The sequence below is a fragment of the Ictidomys tridecemlineatus genome, unplaced genomic scaffold (assembly GCF_052094955.1).
Source record: "Ictidomys tridecemlineatus isolate mIctTri1 unplaced genomic scaffold, mIctTri1.hap1 Scaffold_92, whole genome shotgun sequence".
Classification (NCBI taxonomy): domain Eukaryota; kingdom Metazoa; phylum Chordata; class Mammalia; order Rodentia; family Sciuridae; genus Ictidomys; species Ictidomys tridecemlineatus.
Window position 1 is genome coordinate 297,641 of NW_027526147.1, and position 24,665 is coordinate 322,305.

Below are 24,665 nucleotides of genomic sequence, written 5' to 3' on the forward strand. Positions count from 1 at the left end.
ATCCCGTGGGAAATCAACAATTTGGCTTTGTGCTATAGCCGCGGAGGCCACCTAGGGTCTCCATGCCCTTGTCCATTGGAACTGGCTCCAGTTGGCCTGTAGGCCCTGTGCGTCCGCACCCAGGTGACTAGATTTAAGCCAGTGAGCGCAGCCTTTGTACCCTCACCTCCAGCCCGGCTGATACCTGAGCGGGGGCCAGGGCAGGTCCCCCGTTCTTGCCGATGCCCATGTTCTAGGACACGGCGACAATGCAGTTTAGCGGACGAACCATGACAGCAGCAGTGATCACCCAGCTCCCCAGCTACACCCGGATTCCGCTTGGATTTTGGCGCAAAATGATAGCCACTCCGCCCCCTCTGTCTCATTTGAGGAGGCAAGGCCCCGCCTCCGCCCCGCCTCAGGGCAAGGTCGCGGCGTGCTCGCTCCCGCAGACTCCCTGGAACTGGGGCGGGCTCGCGCTACCGGCTGGGCCCTGTAGGCGGGCCACCACTACCCGTCCTGCAATGTCTCCGTGGAAGCCTGTATCGGGCAGTCTTTCTGCAGCCGGCCCAGCCCATGGGAGACAAGCAGTTTTGAGCCAATTCTTTCACTCCACGGGAAGCCTCAAATCCACTTCGTCTCCCACGGAAGCCGCCACGAAGGCAAACCACGGCTCTGCAGCGCCCTCAGCGTCCACCGCCCAGCCTCATTTGCCGCCACTGGTGGTGGGTTCGGTCCAGGGCGGGGCAAGGCCATCGGTGGGGCAGAGCTTGTGAGAGGAATAGGAGGAGGTGGCGACTGTGTGGGACAATCCCCGAGATGCTGGGGCCGGAAGAGAACGGGAGAGGCGGGGCCGCAGAAGCAGAGGCTGGGAAAGCCCAGCTGGGTCCACATCGAGGTGTGGCTGAGAGATTGCATTACCTCTTTTTTTTTTCTTTTTTTTGCATCACCTGTTTTGAGGGAATAGATTTGAGGCCAAGGTCCCTCTGGTTGTTAAGAGGAGACCTGAAGGGAATTTCCATTCTGACGAATGGAGAGTGCCAGTTGGTCTGGCATACTTGTGTCTTTTAATTCTCCCTCTTCTTTCCTGGACTGATGTTTGAAAAGGGGCTTCTCTCCACACGCTTGGTTGGGTGACTTTAAGAAATCTGCTCATATGTAGTTCTTATCACTGAACAGCATTGCTGAATATTTTAAATCACTGTGGGCTGAAGCTGAGTAGTGGTCACCATCTTATAGTTCACGTCTTAATGTGTGACGTTCAATTTGGATGTATGAAGTGTCTATAAATGCCAATGGTTAATCATTGGATACTTTGTTGTTTGCCAGTCTTTTTTTAAATATTATTTTTTAGTTATAGGAGAACACAGTATCTTTAATTTATTTTTATGTGGTGCTGAGGATGGAACCCAGTGCAGCACGCATGTTAGGCGAGCCCTGTAGCTCTGAGCCACAACCCCAGTCCCTTTTGCTTTCCAATCTTTAGTGAAATAAACTAAGATTTTTTGTTTTGTCCTTCTTTCCTTCCTTCCTTCCTTCCTTCCTTCCTTCCTTCCTTCCTTCCTTCCTCCTTTCTCTCCCCCCTCCCTTCCCTCCCCTCCCCCTTCCCCCTCCCCTCCCCCTTCCCCCTCCCTTCCCTCCCCTCCCCCTTCCCCCTCCCCCTTCCCCCTCCCCTCCCCCTTCCCCCTCCCTTCCCTCCCCTCCCCCTTCCCCCTCCCCCTTCCCCCTCCCTTCCCTCCCCTCCCCCTTCCCTCCCCTCCCCCTTCCCCCTCCCTTCCCTCCCCTCCCCCTTCCCCTTCCCCCTTCCCCTTCCCTCTTCCCCTTCCCCCTCCCTTCCCTCCTCTCCCCTCCCCCTCCCCCGCCCCTTCTCCCCTCCTCCCCCTCCTCCTCCTCTGGGCTTTCCCAAGAGGGAGTCTTCCCTAGGGTACCCTGTATGCTTCCCAAACTAAGGGTGTGTGGAAGGGGATTACAGACTGAATTTTAATCACAAACCACATTTTAATGGAGTTACAACTAACCTGCTTTAAAAAGTTCTCTTCATTTACATTTCTTTCCTATAGTAATTGCTCCTCTCTTTTCCTTTTTTTTTTTTTAAGGATGACCTAATTTTCACGAATTCACCAAAATTTTATTTTGCGTCTACCATTTAGAGACTATTTGGTGAAGGACTTAAATTTTTGTCAGGCTTCCTGCCAATAGATAGTTCATAGTCTTGTGGCAACTTTAATGGTGAACATATTGTATTTAAACAGGACATAGTTAAATATTGATTAGTATTTAAAAAGTGATATTGTATATTTAATCTTTGGCTCCTAATTTTGGCTTTGATAAGTACTATTTTATTTCTTAGGGGTATTTTATTTAACATGTAAGTGGGGTGAATCAGGTTTTATAATTTGAGATAAGTAAAGGCTGATTGAGTAAAGGAAGGTATTATATGGCTTAGTTTCATTTATTCTAGCAGGACTAGAGGTTCTGAGGCTCATGACCTGCCAGTTTCCACCCTGTCCTTGATGGAGGTAAAAACAGTTAACTCAGGACTTTCCAGAGCTAACAATAATTCTATGAGGAATGGATTGCAGAGAAGTTGGTGTCATTCAGAAATAATGTTTAAATTACTTCACATACATCAAGCTTTCACAGAATAGATAACACCTCATTTTGTGACCTTTGTCTGTAGGCTACAGAAGTTAACAAAGGAAAAAAAGACAGCTGGATAAAGATGGGCCTGTTAAAAAAAAGCAAAGAAAGTCCAAGAAAAGGAAGAAAGAAATGACTTGGTAATGCCTGGTAACCCTGGTGAGTCTGGGCGATGATTCTTCTCAGCAGTCATGGCTCTGATATTCTTGAGTTTTTCTGGATGGCAGAGAAAGCTCTTGGAGGGTTGAAACTTTGTTCTTTTTGGACAATGATCACTATTGTGCTTGAGTTTGTGGTGATATGTATAGGAGGTGAGGGGGACAGTGGAGGAGCTGGAGTTCTGCAATTTGGCTGTAATTCTCCCAACTTTCTCTTTTTTTCCACTCTAACCATTTTTGTCATGTTTTTAAAAATGAGATATTCTTGTTATAAAAATTTCAAACAGTACACAAATTTGGATGGTAGACAGTGAAAGACCTTCCCTTTTAGTGAGGTCTACTGCTCATTGTTTGGGTACTGTGTGTTGTTCCAAATTTTTCTATATTTACACACACACATGTGTGCACAACATAGACCCACAAATTAGTTAATTAGTAATAATTTCATAGTTTACATATTATATTATTAACAAGAAATGTTAATTAAAACAAAACAAAACAAAAAAACAGCATTGCTGAGCTGCTGGACTTCCAGAGGTGATTTTGGGTGTAGATGATTGAGTGAGCAGATTTTTTCTAGTTTTTGGCTCCAGAGATTTTGTGATAAGAAGAGACAGGAAATCCATCTTTATTCATAATTCCCAGAACATAAAACAAACAAATTAACAAAATGTCCCATTTCATTGAAGATAACTTGTCTATACGGCTAGAGATAATAAGTCGGATACTTATTTTTCCATATAAATGGTAAAATTTGGATTTAGGGCCAACATGAATAAGAACTAACTACAAAAATGGAGATGTATGACTAATGAGAAAAATATATCTGATAACATCTGTTAATACCATAGTCCTTTTCTTTTCTGGAGGGGGCTCGAAGGAGGCATGACTTGACAGATTTGCCACTGGTTAATTTTGCATTTTCTGGGGCTCTTTGCCTTTTTTCTTTTTGTTTCATTGCTCTATATAGACCTGATTGTTCAGTTTTTCAGTAAATTCTATTAGCAGTGAGTGCTCTTTTTTTAAAGTCTGCTTTTATTCTAAAGCTTCTTGTAGCTCATTTATTCTTCCTAAAAACTTGGTTTTATTTTCTTTTATAGAGGAAAAGGTAGATGACAGGTGAGGAGAACTGAGGGCTGCCATAGTTAAGTGGCTTAACGGGGGCCACACAGGACAGTTGAGATTGGAAATTGTTGAAATTAAAATGCTTGTCATTTGTTAATTCAGGGTTACTGGGGTTGTGACTCAGTGGTACAGCGCTTGCCTAGCATGTGTGAGACACTGGGTTCAATCCCCGGCACCACGTAAAAATAAACAAACAAAGAAAAAGGATATTGTCTCCATCTATAACTAAAAAAATATTTTAAAAAATTGGCATTCAGAAGGTGGGTATCTGTTCTGTCCCAGGGTGGTTGTCATCATCGTAGTCTCCTCCTCCTCCTCCTCCTCCTTCTTCTTCACGATCATTAAAATACAGTTCTCATACCATATAGTTCACCAATTTAATGACTTTTAAGTTGTTTCAAGATTTGTGCAAACATTTTCAAAGTCAATTTTAGGGCCTTGGGATGTGACCAGTGGTAGAGAGTACTTGTGTAGCATGCATAAGGCCCTGGGTTTGATCCCTAGCACTGGGGCTGAAGGCTGTGGCAGGGAGTCAATTTTAGAACATTTTCATCATCCCAAAAGAAGACCTATACCCAGTCGCAGCTACCTTCGTTTCCTTGTAACACTCTCCAGCCCTAGCAGCCACTAATCTACTTTCTGCTGTAGATTTATCTATTGAAATAATTTCATATAAATAGAATCATACAATTTGTGGCTTGTTGTATATGGTTTATTTTCTTTAGTATCGTATTTTCAAGGTTCATCTGCGTGGTAGCAGTACTTCATTCCTTTTTTAAAATTCATTTTTTTTAAGTTGTAAGAAACATAAAATTCACCATGAACCATTTCTAAGTGTGCAGTTTAGTGGTATTTAGTACAATTAAATTGTTCTATCATCCCTACTATTCATCTCCAGAACTCTTTTTTCCTTTTGCATTTCTAAAACTCTACCCATTGAATAATAACTCCCATTCTCCCACCTCCAGTTCTGGCAGCTACCATTCTGCCACAACCTGCCAAGCATCAACAAAGGATCTTGAGTAGGGGTGACTGGAGATGGAGAAAAACACAAAGAAAAAGAAAACATTTTTAAGCAAAGCTAAGGCCAGGTGGGACACTGCCCTCTAATGGAGGAACAGTGACCTGGAACTAGCTCTGCAAATTTATTATATAGAGTCTCATAATCAGGAAGTTAAACTATAGGGGCATTGTAAATTGTTCAAGGCTTCTGAGTTATCAAGAGGCTTCTTTGTGCACTAAAAAGTTACAGAGATAGAAACATTTTTATGACTATCCTGCTGCACCCAGGAAGCCCACTGTACTGGAACGTCTCATAACTGTTAGCATCAGAGCCAAGTGTCAAGGCTGTTAACCTCTTTGCTTTTTGGCAAGAAATGTTTCCCAGGCTTGGCTTTTTCCAACACTGCAGGATCAGCCAATGACTATGGGTTCATCTGCTCTCCACACCATTCTACTTTCTGCCTCTATAATTTCGACTGCTCTAAACTACATTCATTCTTTTTATTTCTAGGTAATATGCAACTGTTTAGATTCATCTCATTTCTTTTTATTTTTTATTTGTTCTTTTTAGATATTCATGACAGTAGAGTATATTTTGACATATTATACATACATGGAGTATAACTTTCCATTCTGTGGTTGTACATGATGTGGAATTACACTGGTCATGTATTCATATATGAACATAGGAAAGTTATGTCTCATTCATTCTACTGTGATTCCTATTCCCATCCCCCCTCCATTCCTCCATTCCCTTCATTCCTCTTTGTTTAATCCAGTGAACTTCTATTCCCCCTCCCCTATTGTGTGTTAGCATCTGCATATCAGAGAGAACATTTGGCCCTTGGTTTTGGGGGATTGGCTTATTTCAGATAGCATGATAGTCTCCAGTTTCATCCATTTACCAGCAAATGCCATAATTTTATTCTTCTTTATGGCTAAGTAATATTCCATGTGTATAGATAGCATATTTTCTTTATTCATTCATCCGTTGAAGAGCATCTATTTGGTTCCATAGCTTAGCTATTGTGAGTTGAGCCACTATAAACATTGATGTGGCCTCATCACTATAGTATGCTGATTTTAAGTTTTTTGGCTATATGCCAAGGAGTGGGATAACTGGGTCAAATGGTGGTTCCATTTCAAGTTTTCTGAGGACTCTTCATTACTGCTTTCCAAAGTGGTTGTACCAATTTGCAGTCCTACCAGCAATGCATGAGTGTACCTTTTTGGCCACATCCTTGCCAACATTTATTGTTACTTGTATTCGTTATAATTGCCGTTCTGACAGGAGTGAGATAAAATCTCAATGTAGTTTTAATTTGCATTTCTATAATTGCTAGGGATGTTGAATATTTTTCATATCCGCCTCATTTCTCAATTTTTCAATTTACAAGGGTATTTTTTTTTTTTTTTGGTGCTGGAGATGGAATCTATGGCCCCATACATGTTAAATCACATTCTTTACCACTGAGCCACATATCCAGTTTTTAAAATTTTTTTTATTGTGTTTTTTTTTTTAATCTGGTTTCCACAGGAGAGGAAAACTTTGTATTCACAAGGGAACTTACATGCTTTTGAAAAGTTATTTTAGAATGTATTTTGGAAATCATGGAAATAATCAAAGGTAAAACATACCTTGGAAAATATACTAAAAATATGCTTTTAAAATAAGAGAAATAATAGTAAACAAGGTAAAGTATATATTAAATAATTCATGTATTTAGAAGAAAGAGAGTCACCATGTTCAAGGATTTTTGAATTTTAGCATGTGACAATCTAGGTTTTTTTGGTTTATTCATTTGTTTTGTTTTAATTATAGAGGGCCAATTTTCCTGTCCATTTTCTCTTGGCTAGGATTTTCTCATCATTATAGATTTCCACAGATTAGATTTTGTTGGGCCTTAGGCCACTTTGAATTGATTTTTATCCTGTTTGAAGCTCATTTAAAGCTTCTTGGGTCTATGGGTTTAAAGCTCTCATCAAATTTGGAAAGCTCTTTTAGGCATTATTTTATCAACTGCTTTTTTTCTGTTTCCTTCCTCTCTCTTCTTCTCAAAGTTTATTTCAGGGATGTTGAACTACTTGACATTGTCCCTGAAATCACTGAAGCTTTGTTTTCAGGTCTTATTTCTCCTCGTGTTTCATTTTGGATAGAATGCTTTCAAATTCAGTGATCTTTTTTCTGTAGCATCTAATCTGCTATAAAGCACTTTCAATAAATTTTTGTTTTAGATATTTTATTTTTTTAAAAAAATTTATTTTTTAGTTTTCGGCGGACACAACATCTTTGCATGTGGTGCTGAGGATCGAACCCGGGCCGCATGCATGCCAGGCGAGCATGCTACCGCTTGAGCCACATCCCCAGCCCTGTTTTAGATATTTTAGATGTTATCTCTGAAGTTCCTTTTTTTAAAAATAATATCTTCAATTTCTCTGTGTGAATTATATTTCAGTAAAACTATTAATAGAAAAAAAGTATCCTTTTACCCCTCTTTTTGCTTATGTTTTTCTTTGCCTTCTCGTTATGTGGAGTGTATTTATAAAACATGTCTGTATATATTAATTTCATCATATCTGTCCTCTCTGGATCTGCATCATTGAATTGATTTTTCATACTTTTCACATGTCCAGCAATTGATTGGATCGTGGCTGTTTTGAGTTCTTTATTATTTTCTACTGGATTTTGTATTTCTTTAGAGTGTTGTACTTTATTCTTGCATTTAGTTAACTTCCTCATGGGTCATTTTGATTGTTTTCAGGATTGTTTTTAAATTTTGTCAGAGTATGTCTAGCACTAGGTGAGCCTGTCCCTAAAGCTTCACCTTTCTTGAATCAGAAGGGTTGCAAAGTAGCAGCAACATACCATAATGCGTATTTCCACCATACAGAGATAAAAGACACTAATAATGTTAAGACATAAGTAAAAATAAAATGTAATACAGCTTTTAGGAAGTGATGAAGTTTGAGTTTTACTCAATCACAAACATACACCATGCAGTAGAGCCTTAGTACTTCACTTCTGTTTTCAACACTTCAACTAAAGATCCGTCTTTTGTTTTGTTTTGTGTTTTCAAAAACTACAACCCCAAGATTTTCACTGACCTACATTCTGGGAAAGTTTTTTTTTTTTTTTTTTAACCACAGGAGGGAAATCTGTGTACACACTTAAATTATGAAAGTTTTATACTTTCAGAAATGAACAGAATGCCCTCAGAATGTTCTTGCTTTCATAGGAAGGGTAAAAGATGATAAATTCATGCAACCCCAGTTCCCTTATATTTGCTAATAGCTACCTAATACTATTGCTTTAAATAGTGAAATAATATATTGTGGTACATGGTAAAGATCCAATAAATGATAGATCCCTTCTCTATGGATTGCTTGCTTATAAACAACTCCTACTAGGCAGACTGTGTACTATATAAAAATTTGAGCTTCTTATAGGAATGTAAAAGAAAAATGATTTAAAGCTGGGAGAGTTAGAGAATTTCATGGAAAAGATAGCTTTGAGATGGAACTTGAAGAATGAATACAATTTTGATACGTAGAAAGTATAGCATGTGCAAAGCTTGGAAGCAGGAAAACAGGTGTTTGAGTGGGGTGATTGGATTTCCTTGGTGAACCCTTGATGTCATTATCTAAGACTTTCCCCTTAATCTGTTCAGATTCTTCAATTAGAAACCTCCTAGCTTCCTAGGTTCTGGAGAGCTTGGGGTGTCAGCATATAGTCAACGTACATTCCCATCACCCTTCTGAGTTGCTGCTCCATCAGCTATGCCTGTTTTGCCTTTCCAGAGCTATCTCCCGTGTGCTGCTGAGGTGAGGAAAAGATAGTTGCCTTTAACTTTGGAGTGTGTGTGGGGTGTCTAGAAACCAAATTACTTGAATTCAGTGCCTTTATTTTAGATCTTCCCGTATTCCATTTCTACAGTTACTGGTGTAGTAATTCCCCAGTCTCTTGATCATTTTGTGTTGCAAATAGGATTGGTCCTTGGTTTTCTTAACTATTGACTTAGGACTTAGCTTGAGTTGGGTGGGCTGATTGGTGAGAGCTCATCTATTTTCCCTTCTAGCTTCAGATATTTCATTTGCAATTGTTGCCTCTCCTCTCCTGTCTGTCCTTAAATGTGAAAACAAACCAACAAATAAAAACCAGAATCAAACTGCAGTGTAGTTTTCCTTTCTTTCTCTCTCTCTTCTTTTGTAGTGCTGAGATAGAACCCAGGGCTTTGCATGTGAGCAGGAGAAGCAAGAGCTCTACCACTGAACTCTAGCCCCAGCTTGCTACTGTAGTTATTCAATGGGGTCTCAGCAATGAGTGAAATCAGGTGTATGCTTGAATATGCCACCTTTACCCTGAACTTGATGTTCTTTATTCCTTTATTACATTATAGTTCAGTCCATTAATGGGAATCTCCCTTTTTAGAAAATTCTGTGTTTATTATAAGTTGACATAATGAGACCAAAATACCGTGGTTATATTTTCTTCTCATTTGTTTTCCAAGAGCCAAAAAAATGTCTGAGGACCAGGACTGTCTCAAAGTCTCTGGAAAAACTGAAAGAATTCTGCTGCGATTCTGCCATTCATCAAAATAGAGTCCAGATAGCACCTCTTCAAGAGAGGTTTGCAGTTCTACCAAAATGTACTGATTTTGAGGATATCAGTTTTCAACGTGCAAAGAATGCAGTTTCTTCTGAAGATTCTAAATCCCAAGTGAACCAAAAGGTATGTAATTGTTATATAGATGTATTTCCAGTTACCCAGAACAGTATGTTCTGAAATCCTTTAGTTTCTGTGTGGTCACTGAGGACACTTGACTGATCATCTGAGTTACCTGACAGATCTTTTGTTTCACAGATATATTGTGAAACATAAGAAATTCTAACTAACATATGTATATTCTAATTTGCTGTGTATGATGAGGGATGAATTGGTTTGTGTTCAAACAAAACAAAACAAAAAATTAAAAGACTCCCAAATTATTTTGAGCCAATACTCTTTATTTTAGAACCTCCCTTATTTCACAGTCTCTGATTGTGATGTACTTACTGCCTGTATTAGGAATCACTGACTTGGGGGAATTTTTTAGATTATTGATACATGCATAATTTTATTATAGCTCTCCTTAAAGTTTTCATGATTTGCATGGAAAATAATGTTGGGCAACATCTATCTATCAATGTTTTGAGGTTTCCAGTTGAAAGCTTGTCATGTATTAAGTAAACTTAGAGATAAACCAAATAAATATGTGTTTTTACTTCTTCTACTGTTTATTTTGTGACTTATTAATGGTTCCTATCATTACAGAATCTTGTCTGGCACCATCATTGAAATCTATAATTCAGACAAATGGTTGACTTTCAACCTTAGCTTTACATTAGACTCATCTGGAGAAATTAAAAACAAAACAAAACAAAACAAAAATTGGTATTTACAACCTTCCTTTAGAATCTTATTTATTTGGTCTTCACTGAGAATTGTGCATGGCTATTTTCTTAGAAGCTCTTATTTTAATGTGTAGACATGGTGGATGATCATTGAATTAGAGAAATGCTTTTTGAATTTATATGTGTGTGTGTGTATATATGCATATACATTTATTTATTAAAATTTTAATGAAATGTACTTTTTCTTAGAAAAATGACTAGGATAATAGAATTTTGCTTACAGTTTTCCCTTCCCACAAAGTTCAGATCTATGGACTTCTGTCTCAAATGGGCTACTATAGGTTAAACTCACTTATCTTAGGTCATCAGAAAAGGAAAGAATGTTTTCTTTTCTATTACCTTTTAATACTGAGAAGCATTTCACCATGGTATAGGGTGATCATTATGGATAGAAGTCATAAAGTCTATGAAATCTCATTTTATGAATTGGAACATTTACCCTGGGGGCTCAGTAGAGCCTATCTACTATTGCTTTGTACATAAAATGACCAACTTGATTTTTCTGTGAAATTAGAAATGATCAAATAGAAGGGTTATCTAGAAGCAATATAAGGATATTATTACAAGCAATAAGCTATTTGAGAGCTTGAAAAGACACAGATGAATGGTAAAAATCTACCAATTGAACATAATTGCCCAGTGGTCTAGGGATATTAATGAAGGGTCAACATGACTCTGGATAGGTTCTGAAATTTATTCTGATCACTCTGAATTGTCAAGACAAGGTTGAGTTCAACATGCTGCATCTGTGAATATTAAAGAAAATATAGTATATCTTAGAAATATTTCCACCCAAATCATATAAAAATTAAGTTGCTTAATAATCAAGTACTTAGATTTACTTGTTAGTATCCCACATGGAGAGAACTCCCCCCTCCACCTCACCCCCCAGAAGTCTGTCTTATTTAGTAAAAGAATAAGTTAAAAAAAATGAGAGCAACTTTTTTTCTAGGAAATATATTTTTGTAAGTATTAATTAACTTTTATATTATGTAGTATTCCTGGAATTTATGTAAGAGTCATAGAAACAAAATTGAAAATCCCTCAAAATGAAAAACAGTTGCATTCTCAGATGTTACGATGAGCTACGTTTCTTTGGCCATTCCTCTCCACACCTTACCATCTTCCTATTGCGAATCTTTGCGAGTTTTCTGGGCTATGTTATTTAGATAGATTGAGTCTTTTTGAAATTAATGTCTTTCTGTGCCGTCCCAGCTAAGCTGTTTTTTTTTTTTCTTACAAACATTTACTTGACATCCACAGAATACATGTTTCTGGGGTTTCTATTGATACGAGACTACACTTTTCTGCTCTCTGTCCATTCCTCTTCTTCTGCTCACTAGTTTTTTAGGGCATATTTTTTATTCCAGTGGTAGTTGAGTGACTTTTTAGATATTGAGAGTGACAGCATGGCTCTTACTTAAAAATTGATTTATCCTATCAATTTTTCTCATTTTTCCATTTCTTAATCAAGTCTAATAATCAAGGGATTTTCTCTAAGCTGTAAGTTGGAATTAATTATGGTTTTATGTTACAGGAAGTTCAGGATAGTAGGAGTACTAATATTCAAAATGTTGCCCAATGCTCTTTGTTTCCCAAAACTTCTTTCCCCTATTTATTTACCAAAACAATGATGATTCTCTCTTGTAATACAGATTTATAGAATATACTATCTTTTAGAGCATGCTTGGAAACATGAAACATTAAGTGCAGCTTTACATGTTGGCATGCTTGCTGCAAGTGTTTTTGCCCAAGATTTATCCCCAGTTGACTTTTATTCATTGTATACCTGGGAATAAATAAGAAAATAAATGTTTATTAATTATAGGTCCAATAACATCAAATTTAAAAAGAAGTATATAAAACATTCAGGTTGGTTAGATTTGCAAAATTTACTTAAATACTGGCAGTTTTTGTTTTTTTGGTTCATAATTTTTTAAAACGTTTTACTTTGAAAAAATTTCAAACCTTTGTACATATTGCTTTGTACATAAAATGACCAACTTTATTTTTCTGTGAAATTAGAAATAATCAAATAGAAGGGTTATCTAGAAGCAATATAAGGACATTATTACAAGCAATAAGCTGTTTGAGAGCTTGAAAAGACAAAGATGAATGGTAAAAATCTACCAAATGAACATAATTGCCTAGTGGTCTAGGGATAATTTGCCTGAATACTACATTGTGTCTTGGGAAACCTTTCACCTAGATTTACCAACTATTAGCTTTTTGCTAATTTTGCATTTGCTTTCTCTGAGAATTTATTATAATAGTTTATTCTTGTTAAACTATTTAAATTTTTTGGTTGCCAGGACAGTCAGTTTGGCCTATCACATAGGACTCATGAAAACTTACAGAAAACTTCTGATAAACCATCTAATAGACAATCGAAAAGCATCTACACACCATTAGAGTTGCAATATATAGAGATGAAACAGCAGCATAAAGATGCAATTTTATGTGTGGAATGTGGATATAAGTATAGATTCTTTGGGGAAGATGCAGAGGTAAGTTGTTTTAATTTTTTTTTCAGCTTTAGATATTTTTCAATATTTTTGTTTTATTTCTTGACTTTGTGAAAAGCTAATTTGATCAGTCACCCTTTAAAATGCTGTCATTTAAAATAAAACTCAAGCACAAGCAAAGTTGATGGAGCTAGACTTGTGGGGGAGAAGTGAGGAGTCCCTACTGGAATGTTACTGTTTATTTTCTATGGTGCTAAGCCAATACTTTTCATCCATAAAAAGTTGATTAGATGAATCAATTGATGGATGAACCATTGCCAATGTGTTTTTTTTTAACTATTTTTTTTAGTTGTCAGTATATCTTTATTTTATTTATTTATATATGGTGCTGACAATTGAATCTAGTACCTCACACATGGTAGGCAAAGTTTCTACCACTGAGCCACAACCCCAGCCCACAAATATGTTTTTTAGGAGAATCTCAAGCGAAAAACAATTTTTTTGAGATGTATGGAAGTTCTCCTTACCTTAATTAATGAATTTTCATAGCCAGATACAAAGTTAAGTTTCAATGAAAAGAGCACATTAATTCTGCCAACTACCCACAGGTCTTTGTGTCAGTCATCTTTCGATCTTAGCCTAAGCTATGTCTCAATTTAACTTAGGGGTATTTGATACAGATCAAGAAGGTTTAAAGTGAATTTGCACATTCAACAGGCAAGTAGAGGGAAGCTTTTGCTGGAAGCGGTGGTTGATTGTCATGACTACATAGTCTCAAGACTGGTTAGGTCATATAACATCAGAACATGATGATGTAGTATATCTGCCACCCCTTGGATGGGAAGAGAAGAGTTGGCCAATGTTTTCTTGTTCATGTTTTCTGAATCATGTTGGGGCAGAAAGGTGGTGTTCTTCTAAGTTCCATTGTGTTCTGTGTTATGAAATAGTATTGACATATTTCCTGAGGTCAAGAACAGGTACGGGGGCTGGGATTGTGGCTTAGTGGTAGAGCCCTTTGCCCAGCATGTGTGAGGAACTGGGTTTGATTCTCAGCACCACATACAAATAAATAAAATAAAATAAATTCATCAACAACTAATAAAAATATTAAAAAAAGAACAGATACATAGCTGGCATCCTATAGGTGAAGGAGAAAAAAGAAACCATCTAGGTTAAATGATAAATGTTTTGACCATAGATAGTAGAGGATGATATTTTCTTGTCTTCAGTGATGGGTGAATACAGTTTAGATGTAAAGGGGTAAAGGAGTGAAAGTACTGGAAGAGACTTCCATGGCTCTATTTGGTGGTGTCTAAGTGTGTTCTGGAAGAAAGCAGGGAATCAGGGACTGCTTCCTGTTTTTGCATTTCTATCAACCATGCATCATTAATTAACAAACCAGTCTAGAGAGTTCTTCATGTCACTTATTAAAAGTTTCCTCTGTCCAAGTGGATTTATTATTTATGCATACTCTGTAGTATCTTCTAATCATCAGTTACTTGTATATGCCATTTGCATAGAAAATTCTTATTCTTTTGGCCTCTTCCTTTTTATATTGAATAGTCCTTATGTAAATACACCTCAGCACTTTTAGGTTTTGGAACATCTAAGGACATAGAAAAAGAGTTGTCATTTTTTGGAGACATTTAGAGATACAGATTTTGGCCCTGATGTCAGGTGGTAGGAACTGCCAAAAAATAGATGAGACCAGGGAATTTATATGGGGAGTTTCTTTCAAACTTTTTATTGATGTACCACACATTTAGAGAAGTACACAAATCCTAAATGTATACCTTGATGAATTTTTAACAAAGTTAACAAATCCCACATGGAATCTTGAAATAGAAATTTATTAACATTCTTTCTTTTTTTTAATATTAGATTGCTGCCCGGGAGCTGAATATTTATTGCCATTTAGATCACAACTTTATGACAGCAAGTATACCAACTCACAGACTATTTGTTCATGTACGCTGTCTTGTGGCTAAAGGATATAAGGTCAGCTTTGATTTTTTACTTCAAGGGAGAAGGGAGGGAGATTCTCTTCCAGGGAGTGAAAACATGCCTTTAAAGTAACAGGCAGGCTTTAATGAGTTTTAGAATTTGGCATTTGAAGAAATGAAAAATGTTTCATAATTATTAACGTACCTTGATTTTTAAGAGCATATTGTTAGGTATTTACAGAAAAAAAATTTTAAGACTCAGTAACAGAGTGCTTCTTAGTGATTTGTGTACACTAGTCAGCTGCTCATGGTCCTTGTTGCTTAACCCTTATATCTGGACACTGTGGACTAATTCACTTATTTTAAGTATTTCAGAATTAATATTTAAGCATTTTGAAATGAGTTTGTTAGATTGGTTTTTCATCAGATTTGATATTAAATATCTCTTACTTTGTTGAAGGTGGGAGTTGTAAAGCAAACTGAAACTGCAGCATTAAAGGCTATTGGAGACAACAAAAGTTCTCTCTTTTCCCGGAAACTGACTGCTCTTTATACAAAATCCACACTCATTGGAGAAGATATCCTTTTTGAATAGTAATTTTTCTCTTAGTTGTTACAACTGCTTTGTTTTAAGGTGACATTTAAAAAAAAGTCCTTTGGGAACCTTTTCGATGAGGTGAGGTGGTACAGTTACTTGAATCCTTGGATAGTGCACTAATGAAGAGGAAGGATTGATAGTAACTAGAAACAAACATTTTCAAATGTCATAGTGAAATACAAATTCATCATATACTAAGAGCAAGAAGAAGTGAACCTAATAAATGATAATGTCAAGTTAGCAACTGATTTGAAATTGTGTGCTTTCTTGGATCATTTGTGGACAAAGGTTAGGTGTTTAGGGCCTATACATTCCTTAGGATCTTCCTACTTTGAGACCTGAAAAATAAAAACTTAGTAACTTAATGTGGAAAGAAAACTATGAAGTCAAAATTAAAATACACTTAAATGCTTATAAAATATAATATAGGCCATCTTCATTAATTGTTAATTTGTGAAGATCTTATTGCTTTTGAAAATGAATTGTGGGTAAAACTTTATTACTTTACAGAAATCTTCAGTATGCCCAATGGCATACTGAAGATTGCTGCCAAAATTTATAGATTTTCATAAATTTGTTGTGTTAATTGAAGCTAAGTAATTTTAAAAGCAAAGTCATAAAATTCTGTTTTTAAAGCCAAATAGTTGTATATAAAATAATGTGAGGGTGCATTTAATAATGTTTACTTAGGTTGGGTCTCTTATAATAAAATAATCTAGGGATAAAGAAGGCCTTAAATCATGTGCTAAAGTATTTCTTTTATGGTTTATTACAAATCTGCATATTTAGAGGCCTCTTAGTTTCTATGCAAATTCTGAGGATTATTTTGTTGTTTAAGATCACAAATAGTGAATAACTGTCATTCGGAGCAAACTCTAAACCATTTGCATCCCTTTGGTTGTTCTAATCTGATCAGGCTGTAAAAACATGGTAGTTTATTTTTTTCTTTTTTACCTAAGCTGAGTCTCCTACTTGAAACCCATTCGTAAAAGAGTATCCTTCCCTGCTTCACATCTGCTATGCTTATGGCTCTTTTTTTAAAAAATAACTTTTTAAAAATGAGTGCAATGGAATGTTACTCAGCATTTAAGGAGAATAAAATTATTGCATTTGCAGATCAATGGATAGAGTTGGAGAATATCATGCTAAGTGAAATAAGTCAATCAAAAAAAAAAAAAACCAAAAAAACAGGGACAGAATGTTTTCTCTGATAAGTGGATACTAATCCATAATGGGAGGGGGGCGCAGGATGGAATGAGTTGGAGGAACTTTGGATGGGGCAAAGTGGAGGGAGGGAATGGAGCAAGGGGATAGGAAAGATGGTGGAATGAGACAGACATCATTACCCTACTTCTTGTGCAACCAGAGAAGTGAAAAATTATGCTCCGTTAACAATGAATTGAAGAGCTTTCTACTGTCAGGTATAATTGATTAGGATAAATTAAAAAATTAGTGTGTTATGAACATACAGAAAGGCAAAATTCACTGTGGTGTATTCATATATGTACATAGGAAAGTTTGGTCATGCTCATTCCACTATGCTTCTCTTTTCCCATCCTTTTACCTTCCCCCTAAGTTTCATTTCTCTACACCATCAATCTCTCTTCTATTTTTATGGGATCCCCCTTGCCCTTGCCCCCCACTCTCCGTATATTTTGGTCTAGTTTCAAAAAAAAATTGAATCCTTGACTTTCTGGGTCTGGCTTAATTCACTTGGCATAATGTTTTCTAGTTTCGTCCATTTACCAGCAAATGCCATATATTCATTATTCTTTATGGCTGAGTAAAACTCTATTGTATATATATATACTATTTTTTCTTTATCAATTTCTGTTGATGGGCACCTAGAGTGGTTCCATAGCTTGACTATTTTGAATTGCACCTCTAAAAACATTGATGTGGCTGCATTCTTATATTTTGCGGATTTTAGATCTTTTGAACATATACCAAGGAGTGGAATAGCTAGGTGTTATGGTGATTTCTTCCTAGTTTTTTGAAAAATCTCCATACTGCTTTCCAGGATGGTTGCACTATTTTGAGTCCCACCAACAATATATGAATGTACCTTTTCCCCCATCTCCTCACCAGTATTTATTGCTATTTGTTATCTTGATAATTGCTATTCTGACTAGAATGAGATGAAATCTCCATGTCGTTTTAATTTGCATTTCCCTATTTGCTATATATGTTGACCATTTTTTCATATATTTCTTGGCCATTTGTATTTCTTTTTTTGAGAAACATCTGTTTAGTTCTTTTGCCCATTTATTTATTGGGTTATTTGTTTTTTTGATGTTAAGTTTATATATATATATATATTCTGGATATTAATCCTTTATCTGAGGAGCAGGTGGCAAAGACATTCTCCCATCTTGTAGGCTCTCTCTTCACACTCTTGTTTCTGTTGCTGTGCAGAAGCTTTCTAATTGTATGCTGTCCCACTTATTGATTCTTGTTTTTATTTCTTGTGCTTAATGAGTCTTGTTAAGTAAGTTGATGCCTGTGCGTATATGTTGAAATGTTGAGCCTACATTTTCTTCTTAGAAGTTATAGAGTTTCTGGTCTAATTCCTGGGTCTTTGATCTAGGTCTTTGATCTTTTTTGTTAAAAAAATGGTTCTTCTTAGTTATACATAACATTAAGATTCATTTGGACATAATTGTAAAAGCATGGATTGTAATTTGTTCTAATTCAGTCCCCACTACTTCCCCTTTCCCTCTCCTCTTCCATCCCCCTATTCCCCTCATTCTACTGATCTTTCTGTTTACTTATAGTTTTGTTTTTAAATTAGTACTAATAGATAAATACATAATGGTGAGATTTCACTGTGGTGTATTCATATATGTATAGGAAAGTTAGGTCAGATTCATTCATTGTTCTTTCCTTCTCTTGTCCCATCTCCTTCTCCCTCGATCCCTTTCTTCTACTCCACTGATCTTCTATTTTCTTTGGTCCACTTTGAAATGACCTTTGTCCAGAGTGAGAGATAGGGATCAAGTTTCATTCTTCTACATATAGGTATCCAGTTTTCCAAGCACCTTTTGTTAAAATGGTCATCCTTTCTCTTTTTAGAATCTTTGTCAAGTATCATAGGGCTATAAGTAAGTATATGAGTTTGTCTCTGGATCTTCTGTTCTGTTTCATTGGTGCCAGTACCATATTAATTTTGTTACTGTAACTCTGTGGTATAATTTGAGATCAGGTATTGTGATGCCTCCAGAATTGCTCTTTTTGTTCAGGATTGCTTTTGCCATTCTGGGTCTATTATTCTTCCAAATGAATTTTAGAACTATTTTTTTTTTTGGTTCTAGTTCTGTGAAGAATGCCATTGGTATTTTGGTGGGGATTGTGTTGAATCTATATGCTGCTTTGGTAGTATGGCCATTTTGATAAAATTCTGCCTATCCTAGAACATAGGAGGTCTTTCATCTTCTGAGATTTTCTATTTCTTTTTTCAGTGTTTTCATACAGGTCTTTCACCTCCTTGGTTAGATTTATTCTAAAGATTTTTTTTTTCAAGTTATTGTAAATGCGATAGTTTTCCTGATTTCTTTCTCAGCGGATTCATTATTGGTGCATAGGAAAGCAATATGTTGTTCTTGTATCCTGCTAAATTTGTTTATCATCTTTAGAAGTCTTCTCTTGGAGTTTTTCAGGTCTTCTAAACATAGGATAATGTCATCGGTGGACAGATAATTTGACTTCTTTTTTTCCTATTTCTCTCCCTTTAATTTCCTTCTCTTGCCTAATTGCTCTGGCTTGAGTTTTATGGAATATGTTGAATTGGAGTGGTGAGATTGGACATCCTTGTCTTATTCCTGTTTTCAGAGGAAATATTCTCAGTTTTTCTCTGTTCAGTATTATATTGGCCTTTGGTTTGTCATATATAGCCTTTACGATGTTGAGGTCAGTTCCTTCTATCCCTGGTTTCTCTAGTGTTTTAAACATGAATGAGTGCTGGACTTTGTCCAATGCTTATTCTGTATCGAAATAATCATGTGATTCTTGTCCTTAAATCTATTTATGTGGTGAATTCATTTATTGATTTGTCTACGTTGAGCTAGGCTTGCATCCCCGATCATGGTGTACTATCTTTATTTACTGTGTTTTTGAATGTAATTTGAAGCATTTTATTAAGAAGTTTTTCATCTGTGTTCATCAGGGATATTGGTCTGTAGTTTTCTTTCCTTGATATGCTTTTATCTGGTTTTGGTATCAGGGTGATAACTGGCTTCATAGAATGAATTTGGCAGTGTTTCCTCCTTTCTTTTATCTTCTTATACCCAAATTGGATGTATCCAGACCAGCTTTTTCCAGAATTAGCTTTTACCTCTTGAGAATTGGATTAATGGACTCATTTTACACACACACACACACACACACACACACACACACACACACACAATGCACGCATGCACAACCTACACACATATACATTTATTTCTGATTTTTTAAAATGTCTTTTAAAACTGTTTTACCTTTCTGGGAGCTTTAGGTATGTTAAAGAAAAAAATTAATTTATACTTATTTTAGTATATTCATGCTTTGATTTATAGAATCAAGTATTTTAGAATTGTTAATAATTCAAGTCTCAGCATCATCCAATTAAAGGGGGTTAATATTTGGGCATCCACAGCATCTGATGTATTCTCCTAGGGCCTTTGGGAGTGAGACAATAATAGTTATCTGTCCTCATGAACCTTACATGCAGCTATGCTCATGGTAAATCAGAAGAATGTGCTGCATGGAAGAGTTTTGCATAGAGGAAAATACTCAGAAAATGAACCATTGTTTTAATGGAGAAAACAGTTAATATTAAACATTAGTGGCACTTTAGGACATTATTTTTCTTTAATCATTATTACATGTGAATCCTCTGATCAAGCTGGATGATGCTGTAGATGTTGATGAGATACTGACTGATACTTCTACCAGCTACCTTCTATGTATCTATGAAAATAAGGAAAACATTAAGGACAAAAAAATGGGGAACATTTTCATTGGCATTGTGGTAAGTATTTTGTAGGTGAAAAAGGAATAATAACTGTTCATGGTATTTCTAAACATGAGAATCACAAATGGTTTATAATGAGGATAACTGATGAGATATGCCTTGAAGTAGTTGAACTGGGAAGCATTAGATTATATGTTACATTACTAGTTACAGTATACTCCTATCTCAGCATTCTGTGCTATGGAAAGATACAGATAGTTTTGGTTCATATGCTTCAGGATTTTAGGGTTGAAGGTAAGTGGAGTAATAGGCATAAATGTGGACAGTGTGCACATAGTAGAATAAAACATAAGCCAGCCACATGCATGGGTAGCAAGAGTTTTCTAGATTTCCTCTACAGGCTTGAAATTAAACATGAATGATTCTAGAATATTCTATCTAGATTTGGAGAAAGGGATAGTTAGAGAAGTGATAATTGACCAATGTAAAACACCAGACTAAGTGTTAGGAATATTTATACTCAGTGTTTCATATAAACATGGTTCGTGAATTATAGTTTTCTTGCCCTTGCCTTATGGCAATTTATGAATACATTTGCCCATTTACATGCCTACCTGGACCATGCTCAAAATATTTTTAGGGCCTTTGACAATTATTAAATACCTTTGTCCTGTTGTACATTAAGTGAAAGCAGGGCTTTTTGCCTGAGTAATAATTTCTCTTTGCTTTTTAAAATTTCTACAGTCATTGACAATATCAATAAATTCTTACAATCTAAATGTCTCCAGTGTGACTTTTAATACCTTATTCTGTGTTACTCTGTGCTAACTTGGCATTTGCTTAACCTGTAAGCTCTTCTCTCAGGGAGTTAGCATTACCTTGGGGATTGGATGGCTCTAAGCCAATTAGATTTTTTTTCTTCCTTGAGAAGCACTTTTTATCTAACTGCAGACACAGTTGGACCTATCTACAAATAGTAAAGTTATTTGCTTTTAGGCTTTAACATATGTTGTATGCTATTTTATATTTACCTGAAACTCAGTTTAAAGAACAGAGTTGACAATGTATAGTTCCTTATTAGCACATTTAGAAATAACCTCTAATCTACTGCCAGATCTAACCATAGTATGTGAAGTGGGATACAAAAATAAAATGAAAGTGGTAATTTGCACTTTCAGTGTTTGTTTGTTTTGGTTTTTTTTTTTTTGGATCCTCTCTTGATCTCAGAAACCACTTTTGGATTGATGATATCCAGAGTTAAGGATATCATCAGTCCAAAAGTGGTTATAGGGTGTGGATATAGGATGAATTATAGGATGTGGATATTTTCAGCTGGCTCAACCTCTCTCCTGAGCTCCAGGCTTTTGCATCTAAATTAGTATTAAGCAAGGGCACTCAGAATTTTATGACCCTTCAAACTCAGTGGCTGAAATGGAATTCATTTTCCTTTACCTTCAGAAAAGTTCTTCCTGGATTTTTCCCTGCTGTGATCAGTGTTAGCCATTCCATAGTCACAGCCTGGGAGTCATCTTCGTGTACTGGCAGTGAGTCTAGAATCGAAGGCTTCACTATTGGAAAAACACGGTGATTAGGACCATTGCCTTAAGTATGGACAGTATGGTTCTAAACAGATTGACTTTAAATTTCTCTTCTTGTTTTTTTGGTACCAGTGATTGAACTCGGGGGAACTTGACCACTGAGCCACATCCCAGTCCCATTTTGTATTTTATTTAGAGAATGGGTCTCACTGAGTTGCTTAGCACCTTGCTTTTGCTGAGGCTGGCTTTGAAACTTAGATATGTATCCTGAGACACTGATACTATAGATAGTATAGTATGGAATACTATAGAAAGCTTTTTGAATGGAATTAAAAGATTTTTCTTTTTATAAAATTGTAGTCTTTTTTGAATGAAAGTATTTTTTTGATCTATGCGTGAGATATTTAAAAAATTATAAAATATTCAATGAAAAATGCATAAAATAAATTTGGCAGGGTAGCATAAGACAGTCACCCAGGTCAGAACTATAACTACTACAACCCATAAGATCCTTGTGTGTCTCTTCACTCCAGAAGTGACTGTAATCCAGACTTTTGAGGTAATAAGTTCCTTCCTTTTAGTTCTAGTTTTACCACTTTAATCACAAGTGTAGATATACTGTATGTATTTTTCTTTAGATCCTGCTTCTTTTGTTTCCTATGTTTTTATGTGAGATTTATTTACATTTGTTGCTGTAGGTTTTTCATTGCTGTGTCCTATTATATTTTATGGTGTACAGTTTACATATTCCTCTGTTGGTGGACATATGGGTTCTCTCTAGTTTTTGGTTCTACAAAGAATGCTGCTATATGTATAAATGTTTTTGTGCATGTCTTCTACTTTATACATGCCTGAATTTTTCAGGAATTTACATCTGGGGAAGGAATTGCTGATTATAGGATGTGGATATTTTCAGCGGGCTGTTTTAGAAAGAGGCTGTGTCAGTTGGTTAGCCATCAATAGCATATGAACATAGGGATTAATGATTCTCCCTTCTTTTAGCTGGTGGAGGCTGTAACTCACCCTAGGCTTCTCATAGGCATTAGTAGTATATAAGAGTGTGGCCTGGGGAGTTAGACTGTGTGGGTTTGAATCCACCATTTAGTACTGAGACCTTGGCTAAGTAACTTGACATTTTATTTAACCTCTTCCAAGTGGTAATATTTTCCAGTTTGTCTTTTGGCATAGGGTAATGGGGTATCTTCAAGTTATTTAATTGAATAGACTGCCTGGTTGGGGTTCATGAGAATTTGTTACATGTATATTGTTGTTGTTTTTTTTTGCAAAAGTTTGCTTTTTATTTATTTGTTTATATGATTAAGTGTATTCTTGAACATTTTGGTTTTCAGATTACTAGGACCATATCACTTATTACTTCTGTATCTATCTGTACAATGCCTTATATTTTCTAAAGCATTCACATTTTCTTTTCTGACTTGATCCTTACAATAGTTCTGTTAGGGAAATAAACTGACTTATTTCCATTTTGGAGGAGGAAACTGAGGCCCAAGTAGAATTTGGTGACTTGTCATAGTCACTCCATCTTTGCATTAGGTCCAGGGCCTGTACTCAGGTGCCTTTTGAAACTCCCATTTAGTTTCTTTTAGTTCAGTGACTCTGACTTACGTAAATGAGTCTTGAAAAACAACAGGTTTTCAAACACTTTAGAAATGGAATGTATCATCTTTACTATTTGCATGTTTAACCATAACTGGAAGAAATTATATTGTCTGTGATATTACATTTGTGCTTGTTTTCAGGGTGTGAAGCCTGCCACAGGTGAAGTTGTGTTGGATAGTTTCCAGGACTCTCCTTCCCGTTCTGAGCTGGACTCGGATATCAAGCCTGCAGCCAGTGGAGCTGCTACTTCCATCAGACTTGTCAGAGCAAACAGAGATGCTCATTCACAGGGTCACTGCTATTAGGTATGTTGGCATGCTGTTTGAAGATAATGATTATGAAACTGATTTACTGACAAAGCCAAACTTGTTAAAGTTGTTAAAAATAGTTTATAATTATAAAAATTATATTTCAATGTAACTTAAAAAATTTTATATTTCAGCTTTTTAAAAAATTACATTTCAGAATTGTATTTCAAAGTAATGGAAATTTTCAAAAGAAAATTACCCCTACTGTCTCTTTAATGTAAGACTATAAAAATGATCATTTTAAAGGGGCTTCTGATATTACTTAATGCTATTGTTTGGTAATTAAGGGGCTTATGATATTACTTCAGTATATTGTTTGGTAATTTTCAGTTTCTGGAGATAAGATTCATTTTTTGGAAATCTTACATAGTTTTGAAAATGCTTTCTTTGTGCTTTATTTTCTTTTTTCTATTTTTAAAAAAATTTTATTGTTGGTTGTTCAAAACATTACATAGTTCTTGACATATCATATTTCACACTTTGATTCAAGTGGGTTATGAACTCCCATTTTTACCCTGTATACAGATTGCAGAATCACATCGGTTACACATCCACTGATTTACATATTGCCATACTAGTGTCTGTTGTATTCTGCTGCCTTTCCTATCCTCTACTATCCCCCTTTTTGTGCTTTAAGTTTCAGTTCAGTGCTGCGTCCAGTAGTGTCCAGTAGTTTTATTTACAAGATCTAAGGTCACATGACTTATATATGAAATGGTGTAATGGGCACTGTGGCTGTAGAGGAATAAAATGAGTCTATTATATGTGTCTGGCACAGTTGACAACCCAGTAGGAGAGGCAAATATGTACATATCTAACTGGATTCATGAGGCATGATATGTTATGTACCATTGAGGAGGATTCTATACTGCCACTGTGGAGCA

The 24,665-nt window shown here is 36.1% G+C and overlaps 1 protein-coding gene and 1 pseudogene across 2 annotated transcripts in view; one reads left to right on the forward strand and one right to left on the reverse strand.

Annotated features, from left to right (window-relative positions):
* LOC144364778 (dihydrofolate reductase-like) overlaps window positions 1–445 on the reverse strand; it is a 20,451-nt pseudogene extending 20,006 nt beyond the window's left edge. Inside the window, exon 1 of the transcript XR_013434141.1 lies at window positions 185–445. The product of XR_013434141.1 is annotated as a dihydrofolate reductase-like (transcript). The remainder of the gene's footprint in view (window positions 1–184) is intronic.
* On the forward strand, window positions 432–23,909 carry LOC144374884 (DNA mismatch repair protein Msh3-like). The gene is made up of 8 exons (XM_078037635.1): window positions 432–877; window positions 2,660–2,778; window positions 9,413–9,633; window positions 12,668–12,862; window positions 14,702–14,818; window positions 15,224–15,341; window positions 20,227–20,372; window positions 23,614–23,909. Exons 2-8 carry the CDS (start codon window positions 2,763–2,765, stop codon window positions 23,776–23,778), a joined length of 978 nt encoding a protein of 325 aa, XP_077893761.1. The 5' UTR covers window positions 432–877; window positions 2,660–2,762; the 3' UTR covers window positions 23,779–23,909.
* The last annotated feature ends 756 nt before the right edge of the window (window positions 23,910–24,665 follow it).

What these genes read in the sequence shown, in the direction of transcription:
- LOC144374884 (XM_078037635.1), top strand. An exon ending in TTGTGGCTAAAGGATATAAG is followed by an intron (nt 14,819 to 15,223) that starts GTCAGCTTTGAT and finishes ACTTTGTTGAAG; the next exon opens with GTGGGAGTTGTAAAGCAAAC. An exon ending in ATCCACACTCATTGGAGAAG is followed by an intron (nt 15,342 to 20,226) that starts ATATCCTTTTTG and finishes AATCATTATTAC; the next exon opens with ATGTGAATCCTCTGATCAAG.